This window comes from Limulus polyphemus, unplaced genomic scaffold (assembly GCF_000517525.1).
Source record: "Limulus polyphemus unplaced genomic scaffold, Limulus_polyphemus-2.1.2 Scaffold506, whole genome shotgun sequence".
Taxonomy (NCBI): Eukaryota; Metazoa; Arthropoda; class Merostomata; order Xiphosura; family Limulidae; genus Limulus; species Limulus polyphemus.
In genome coordinates, this window is record NW_013666116.1 from 530,649 (window position 1) to 540,498 (window position 9,850).

Below are 9,850 nucleotides of genomic sequence, written 5' to 3' on the forward strand. Positions count from 1 at the left end.
TACAACATGCCTAGAATTCAAGGTTCTCTCGAATTGTCAGATTTTGTTAGAGGAAGGATAGTTGGTCAAGCAGATGGTGGAATAAGTCAGCGGCAAATTTCACATAATTTGGGAATCCCGCTTTCGACAGTCAACAGAATCATCATGCAGTTCAGGAAACACGGCAAGGAAACAACTAAGCAATGTCCGGGTCATCCTGGTCCATCAGAGAGGACAAAAAGGGCTGTCAAGAGGAGCATCGAAATGGATCTCCTGACATGAACCCCATCAAAAACCTCTTGGCCATACTCAACCGGCAAGTCCAGAAACAACCAAAAAAACCAACTTCGAAGAGGGATCTACTCCAAGTTTTGAAGCAAGAGTGGGCGAAAATCCCACATTCTCAATAAACGAGATGATTCACACGATGCCCCAAAGGATCAACGAACTCCATGAAGCGAAAGGAAGATCTACTAGATATTAATTGAATTATAAATATATCAATTCATGTGAATATGACTGAAAAATTTCATTTTTGTCGGAAAAGGTGGTGTCTATTTACTTGTGACCACGCTGTGTACACACTTAATTTTAGCAAAATAGTATGAGTATACCAGATCTGTATCAAATGGCAATTCTTTCTAGCAGTGTGATTTTGTCAGTTTTTTAATAAATTGGTGCACTTATTTTATAGTTTGTACTCATTTTTTAATTAAATAATATATTGAACAGAATTAAAATATTATTTTGGGAGAAGGTTGTTTTATTCAGGCCAAAGGAGTGTATTGAAGTATTGTACATGTTTATTATAGGCTAAAAGATGATGTCATAGATTAAGTGTTGATAATTTTATAGTATATTTCTGTTGGTTGCCAAGCATGACCCAGTGGTTTGCATACCCTGCGAATCTGAGGGTCCCTCGTTCATGTCCCATTGCTGCAAAATTGTGTTTCACACTATGGAGCCTTGAATGTATTATAAGTGCAATATTTAAGTTCCACTGTTGATTAGAGTTGGTGGTTGCTGTTGACTAACTGTCTCCACTCTGGCCTACCAGTTCAAATTTAGAGGTGGCTAGTGCAGGTAACCCTTGTTTAGCTTCATACAAATTTCAAAACAAACAAATCAATCAACAAACATAAAGCATGTTAAGCACTTTATTTCCCAGGCTGGAAAAATCCTTAAGTTAAATTTGTATCCAGTATATAAAGTCATACAGAATTTTTATATAGTGTGGCTTATGTTAAGACTTGATTGGCTGTTTAATTTCACTCTTCAGCTAATAATCATGTTAGAAAAAAAATTGATTTAAAATTGTAATGATTTATCACAAAGAATTTTAATATAGCTATAAAAACTAGTGAAACAAAGCAGTCCAAAACTGAAAAGATTAATTCAAAGCTCATTAGAACACTGATGTAAAGATGTGTTAAGTACAAATATCTTTTGATCTATTTTCATTGATATTTTACCTTTTTAGAATTTACACCAAACTAGTTGATAATAAATTCTTAAACATAAAATGTTAAAGTTCAACTTAAAATGTCTTGGTGATTAGATTACATAGGAATCACTTGGGGGACCATGGGTGCATTTTGGTGGTCACAGGAAATTAAGTCTAGTGCTGCCAAAACTGCTGGACATGGCATTATCATTTTATATTCATTACCTCTTTCATTTTCTAATATGACCTGATCTGAACCTTATTATGGACCATGTACTGGACTGCTACTACTTACTCACAGTTTACTTAGGCCTATATATATTTGATACTGGTGAAAAATTAATACACAGCACTGGCAGTCTAGTTTAATATCTGGTTGGCTGTAAAGCTTACAATTTGATAACACAGTAATTGGTAAAATTACTGCTTAATACACTTGATAATATTTAATAATTGAGTTGATAATAATATTTATTATGAAGTGCTTGTTTGTTTAAAGCAATTAAGATTTTTAAATTATTCTTTCCTTGTTAGGGACATAGGCGAATGGTGTGCTCAGTGGCTTGGGCAGATGAGCAACCTCAGTTACATTCTAATCTCTTCACCTGTGGCTTTGACAGAATGACCTTAGGCTGGCACATCACATTACCTACTAAAAATGATTCTAAACCAAACGTTTTGAAGCCTAACTAACATAATTCCAGAAAATTATGTTGCTAGTGCAGAAATGTAATGAAGAAATAAGTTATACTTGATAATTAATACTAGTCGTATACATTCTGCCTGAACAAAGTAGTATTTGATGTGGACAGGAAGGTGTTGTCAGTGGATCTGTTACTGGACTTCAATGTTAGTTTTATATTGTTCAGGCTGACCAATTATTTTATTGTCGTGTTGAATGAATAGAATAGATCATTTCATTATTTAATAATGATAATGCATAACAATAGCACAAACTTTGTGTCAGCTTTAGCTGTTATTCCTGTATTAGATTAGCTAGAAGTCTTTCAACTTGTTAATATTTTAATTGCAACAAACTAGTATCTTATAGATGTTTTTATTAGTAATCAACAGTTACTGTTTATAGTTTATTTTGTTTTAATGTGTGCGATAATTTTCATAGTATTTAAAACTAAAGATGTAAGAATATTTCTATATACCATTGATGTTTTTTGAAAATATGAGTTATATATATATCCTTAGTGAATAAATATTACAATCTTTAAAAGTCATCTGGTGAAACAGAAATTAAAGTGAGATTGTTTTTACTGGTTATGGACTATTTATGGCTACTTTCAGTGTTTTTTTTTCTCCTGTTGTTAAAATTGACAAAATCATTGGAGGAGAGAGGTGGGGATGTATCTTAAAGGTGCCAGTGGCATGATAAATGAACTTATGATGATGGGTATTTTTCTGTTTTAAATTGTGAATAACATGAGACATTTGTTACTTATACTCAGTTCTTAAGTAATTACAAACAAAGATTAATGAAGAAGAATTTATTATACTGGACACTCATTGATCAATCACTACATATTGTATAGTTTTAACAATCATTAGATATCATTTCATTCCTTGCAAAGTTGTGATGCAACTGAGAACTTGTTGAGTGAACTACTATAAAACATACTTTACTTCCTTTTTAATAGTGGTATCTTTACTGTCTTTATTTACTCTATCTTCCAGTTTGAATATACATTTTATTAAATTTGAAAGTTTTGTGACATTGTAGCAATAACAGATAGCTGAATTGTGAGTGAATGTAGCTACCCATAACCAAACTGAGTGAATCTGTCAAAAATGAAGGGTGGATCTGACATCAGATATCCTCTATGGAATTATTAGTAAATAAATTGATAAATCAACAGAAAATAAAACAACGTTTGTGAAGAATTTATTGGCCAATTCTACTCTGTCAGCTTGAATAACAATTTGCAGTTTATCTATGATGAATTTAATTAGTAGATTAAAACGATACCCACACATTTTTTAACACTTGCATATAAATTTTATCAAAGGAGGAGAACTGTAAAGTAGCCTTAGCATGCATCTGTTTTGGAATTTAGAAGAAAAACGTTTTTTAAATTGAGATTGTATACACTAATAGTCTGCTATGGATATAATTAAGGAAAGAGGAATGATTGGAGTAAAGTGAAGGCCAGTTTCATAATAGGTGGGGAAAAATAAAAATTGTGTGTATATTTATTTCCTTGAATTAATTACTTTGTTGTGTCCAAGAGAAATCGAGAATGAGTCAATTATTAACAATAATCTCTAGCAAAGAGTATAAAAATTGAGAATAATGTTGGACAGTTAGTCATCATAGCTGAGAACACACACAGTTGTGTAAGAGACATAATGTTGTTATAGGGTACACCACTGTTTGAAACAGTATTTCACAGTTAAATGTAATACTCCATATTTTGTCAATTAGAATGAAGGTAGCACATTCCAGATATATCTTGCGTGTTAAATAGATATTCTTTTTCAAAATAATAGAGCAAAGTAATGTAAGCAGCAAAATGTAATATTTTGGCAATATCTTTGAGATTAGATACTTGGACAGTTACACATTAGTTATATCTTACAATTATCTAAATATTATGAAAGATGTTTTATCAGGCTCCAAACCTCAATGTTTGTTATACCATTTGTTTATGTTGTGTATCAATACTTTATTATAAATAATATTCTGTGGAGGTAAACATAAAAATCATTTGTTGAACTGTACTTTGAAAAATATATTATTCATCCATTAGGTAATACATAATAATGATATTAAGCTGTTGTTCTTCTGCTGATGATTTCAGGTATTTGTTGACATATATATTTAGTTTTCTGTGACACAATGAGCTTTACTTATTTTGGAACAATTAGTAATACTGTAATCAGTATTTCCCTCCATAATATTTTTTGCTTGTTATTAGTTATTAAACCTTTTAAAAGAAATAACATAAAATTAAAACATTTCTCATTCTGTGATGATCAGGTGAAAAATATTAATCTCAGGATTTCTTCAGTATTTGGTATTCTTCATTATCTGCAATGAATACAGTCATCTATAATATCTTTAAGATAATATCTTGACATAAAGTAACTCGAACTTTGGTTCTGAGATCCTAACAACAATCTTTACAAAGTTTGATTAGTAAGTTGATTTATATAAAAAAAAGCAAAATTGAAGTGATAAGTACACCTTTAAATTTCTGAAAATGAGGCTAAACAATGGGGTTAAAGGTGCTAATTTTTATGTTGCAACATCAGTTGTTTAGTTTTAAATAGTAGAATAATTATATAGTAATGTTTCAGTAAACAACGAAGTTATGACTTTTTTTCAAAAGTTAAAAAATTGTTGTTCAGTTTTCAAAATGTGACAAATATTTGTTTGATAATGTCATTTGGACCCAAGACCTAAAACACATATAATTTGTACTTAATGGAAATAGATTAATTTGTTATGTAACTGAGTCTTGTATAAACTGTTTATGCCAAATGTTTCTAGGTGGTGATTGTACATTAATTCTTTAAGAAATTGTAGACTTCCACAGTTGTGTTACAGACATTAAATTTAATAAAAACAAAATTTTCACTCGTAGCTGTGTCAAGAAGTTTTTTCTAGCAGTTGTCTGTATCTTTGATTTAGTTTGATGTTCAATTTTTAAATTACTAACTTGTATAATTTTGTAATTATATTCTACCAAAATTATAATTTTTAATACCAATAATATTAATTTATCTTAATTACCTAGTTATTTTTGACTTAAAACTTCAATGTTCAAAGCTAAAGAAAAGATACTGCAAATTATTTCAGGAAAACTTGGTTTGTATATTACCGCTACAAAGATATTAGAACTCTGTAATGGGTTGGAAATAGTTAACAAATGCACATCTTTCACAAATAAAACCAACATTCAAAACTTAATTAAACAACTTCAGTATGACTCTATATCAATGAACATGGCATCGAAAAACAAAGTTTCATTCGAATTTTAATACTGTAGAAGTTTTAATTCTATAATTTCAAAATGAGATATTTAAATAAATTCTTAATTTAAACTCATCTGTTTCATGTGACACTTCTTTGCTTCAAGTTGCCCATTTTAGATTTTCTTCTACCCCTATACAGTATAACTTCCTAATTTTCTGTGGAATTTCACCTTATACTGTATGTATCCCCAAGCTAAACTTTCAACTTGTAACAACATTGTGAATTTAAAAACCTGCAAATATGGATCATAAAAAGAAAGTAAGAAAACAAGGCTGGAGATACTATAGACATTATTTATTCAAACTACAAACCCCTATTTTGGCTCCATGCTGTTACCTAGAATTACACTGTATAATTGTAGTGTTCTATTTAATCTGGTATATTAGAAATAATTTAGCACTACATTAAATCAATTTATTAAAAAGATGCTGAAAACTTGACTGTATTGATTAAAGAAAATTTATTTATTTTAATATGTAGAGTAGTTGTATGATGTTATGAAGTAATTGCTTTCACAAAAAATGTAACTTGTGGGAGTATAACTAAGAGAACAAAATAACCTCTCTCAAAGTGTACTAACATTAAACATTAACTTTGACAGCTGGTAGTATAGTACTACATAACAGTTGATTGCTTGAATCCAGTTAACCATAAGCCTTAATTTAGAGTTGTAAAGATGTACAACTTTATACCATACACACTTTTATTTAGTTTAAATACTACCAATAATTGTCTTCCTTACAATTTTTTTAACTTCACTCATACATGCAAAAAAAATTAAACTATCTTCTTATATACAAACTAGAAAGAAATTAAAATATGATACTTATAACTTTTTTCACACACAGTGTTAACTTTAATTAATACACTTTTCAAATTTAGATGAAGACCTTGATAGAAGTGCTACTACAACCTTAAAATTTCTTCAAGGATTTTATTAGCTTCCAATCTATTAAGTACCTAATATACACATTTTAGTTTTAAAAAATTATTTAAAAACTTTTCAAACACAAAACTTTGATGGTTATAATACACTGAAAGACCAAACATGTTAGAGAAATGATCAGTATACAATTCCTGGCCAAATTATTAGACACTACTCATGCAACAAAGCTGTCTACCTCCATGACATGCAAATTTAATAATCATATAGTGTATAATTTCAGTGAATTTAAACATGGAGACTAGCAGTATGGTATTAATACTGCTAGCCATCACTACCATAGAGAGCATATTGGTCTAATAACACAGGCCTGCGATGGTTTTATTGTTTTGAAATTTTTACATGTTCTACAGTAATTCGTATATGCTGAATCTGAAAATGATATCCATTTTTCTCCATCATGTACAGATTTTTCACAAAACGTCATATATACTTTTATATAAATGAATTGTTTTCATTGAAATCGGGTTACATTTGGTTATGCTTAAAATATTGACAACTACTGGCTATAGATTTCTCTAGACCAATTGTGATGCGAGAGTCTTATCAATCATCCTAGAACCCAAACATAATAAAAAATTTTCATTGTGGTAAACAAAATAATAATTTGATCTAAGTAAGAGTTTTTTTTCCTCCCAATTTGTAAAAAATCCTTATGTGATAGAAAAAGATGAATATTATTTTTGAAATCTGCATAGCTGTATTATGGAATTTTTTTTATTAAAACCAAAACAACTTCTATGAAGTTTAAATTTGCAGGCCTATGTAATTGATGAGAGTCTGGATAATTTGATTGAGGTATGTACATCATGCACTAAAAATAACATTTCATCTGTCTACATTTATATCAATAACAGGTTATCCTCATTACAATAAGTTCCCTTTCTAGGTACAACAGGAATTATGCCACAAAAGTAGTAAGATACAATGTCTCAAACAATTAGTTTTTGTATAGTACAAGCAAATATATTTGTGATATAACTCAATTTAAGCTACTATTACCTACCACTATTTTAAATTTCTTTTTCTCTTGGAAGTTAAATTCTCTTCAATAAAATTGTGGCAGGCATATGAAAAGATCAACAAGAACAGAATTTGTGTATACTTTTCAAATAATTGTTTTCAAGGACATGACTTTGAAATTGGCCTTTAATGACCCCAATGATATTGTCACAGTGTAAGTCCACAACACTTCTTCCTTACTACTAACAATTATTTTCCTATACCTTTCTATTTCTCAAGTATTTTCCTGTCAGTGGGCTTCTGAATCACCCAGTATACACATATCTATTGACTTTATTGATAAAAGTAAATTGCTACATATATTATAGATTGGTACAAACCGTACTGTTAAGTTTATTCTATACATACATAGATCTCAGCATCAACTGCAAATGTGTGAAATATTGGCACCACAGACTGGTGATGAAAATAGCATAGTGTAATCAGTTTTAATCATAATTAAATTGCAAAAGCCAAAAAGTTATACCATTTGTAAGATACATAAAAAAGATACTTGTGGAATTATTGTCAAAAAGACATTGAGGATATTGCATTTCATTAATTAACTTTCACATTGTGTGTAAAAAAACGTGCAACAACCTGTAAAGCAATAATTGTAAGAGGTAAGCTTCAGACAGTGTGGTAGAGTTGAGGAAGGATTTTTGGACATCACCTGTCTTGTGTTTGGCTGGAGCTTTGATTCTTTGAATTAAAGAATATGTAGATAAAACGTGAGTCATGTATCTGGAAACTTAGCTGTCTTCATACAATATAACAACACAGGATACAAGATTGAATGGCAGAAATACAAAATCTTAGACAAGGAACAGCAATGGAACTCAGTGAAATTAAAGAAACTGTAAGGATAAAAATGGAAATCCATATCTTAACCAATATCATGGACTAGACAATAACAGAATTTTGAACCAACTACTAAATACAGAAAAACAAACAAACAGGATTAACACAACACCCATCAACCAGTGCCAAACTAGGAAACTAAGATCTCCATCAGGACTATGCTACACAGCACTATAAGAACCTGCAATGAATTATCCAGAGCTGATAAATGACTCGGGATAAATTCCAAAACATTTTTGCCACAAATATAAGACAGAGCCTGTCTACAAAAACTTTCCTCAGATAGTAAGATGTAAGGTCTGGATGCTTTAGCCACAAACGTCCTAATATGTAAGGTTAAGTCTTTTTAGACATTGCGACTACTAGGGACTTTATCAAATTTGCAGTGTTTATTACCATTTAATTTTGGCTAGTGAAGATAAGTTGAAAAACATAACTCCACTTTGTTATTAGAGCTGTGTTTGGAAATGAAGATTTTGGTTCCAATCTTGTTTCAAGCACTGGTATTTTGGGGATGGACCTAAGGCAGAAGTTATCTGCTAGCATTTCCTCTGGAACAAGAGAGTGACAAATCTGTAAAAAATGTTCAGTGCTGGCCAGTCAGATCCCACAAACAGTAAAATACACGTTTACCTAGAGAATTTATCCTAATAAATGGTTCCCTATAGTGTTATATGGAGTCAGTCTGACAAACTGGAAAATTATGAAAGTGACAACTGAAGCACACTGCTTTCTGTTCACAATCCAACCTGCTTTTATACTAGCTATGAGTTGGTTATTAAGCTACCAGCTAAAATGTTTTTTGACACAGTGATTGGATTATAGCTGGTGGTATTACTCTAGTAATAAAAATTGTGCAGATGTTAAACGTTGGACGGGACTCCGTAAGTCGTAGGTAGAATATACCAATGTGTTTGCAGGATCAGGATAATAGTGACACATCATCATATAAATAGATAATGTGTGTCTGATAAAATAATCTCCTTGCAGGTTAACTGAGGGTACATGAAATATTGCCAGCACTGAAATAGAGCAGATGTTGAAGTACAAAGTAACACAATCATTAAAGAATGCTTGGTCATCTCCAGTAGTGATTGTGAAGAATGAGGAAAAACCATGATTTTGTGTTGACTTTATGCTAGTGAATACAGTATAGTAACTAATTGGGACGAATACTAGTTTGCGTAATCAAGTTGTTTGAATATTCGTACAGGTATTAATAACTATTAACATCAGGAGTCTGTAGTTCTGAAAATGGGTGAGCTGAGCATAATCAAGAAGCAAAATAGCCTTCACTTTCATTCTCTTCTGAATCTGGTATATCTTTATACCTGATACAAAAATTTCAAGAAAAACAGAATGTGAAAAGAGCTGCATCCATCTATACATCTTTAATTCAGGTAAGTGACAAGCAGGACATTTTGGTTTGTGTTTTTGAAACACCATGAGTTCTTTGGTTTTTCTTCTACAGCAGGTGGCAGCTTGTGTGAGCCAGTAGCATTAGAGCATACAAACAGCTTCAGTCTTTCTCTGCTCACCATGTAACCTGGTACACTCACCTACAGGTAAGGGTCTTAGATGACAGAGCTTTCCAGTAAAGTCCCCCTCGACGTGGATTCCTGTACGTGGTGAG

General features: G+C 31.1%; 1 protein-coding gene across 3 annotated transcripts in view; it reads left to right on the forward strand.

Moving 5' to 3' along the window:
* LOC106458734 (WD repeat-containing protein 37-like) overlaps window positions 1–5,018 on the forward strand; it is a 59,162-nt gene extending 54,144 nt beyond the window's left edge. For all 3 annotated transcript variants that reach the window (XM_022385038.1, XM_013918273.2, XM_022385039.1), the window contains one exon: window positions 1,958–5,018. In XM_022385038.1, the coding sequence (XP_022240746.1) occupies window positions 1,958–2,116 (159 nt within the window). In that variant the 3' untranslated portion in view covers window positions 2,117–5,018. The remainder of the gene's footprint in view (window positions 1–1,957) is intronic.
* Window positions 5,019–9,850: the final 4,832 nt, after the last annotated feature.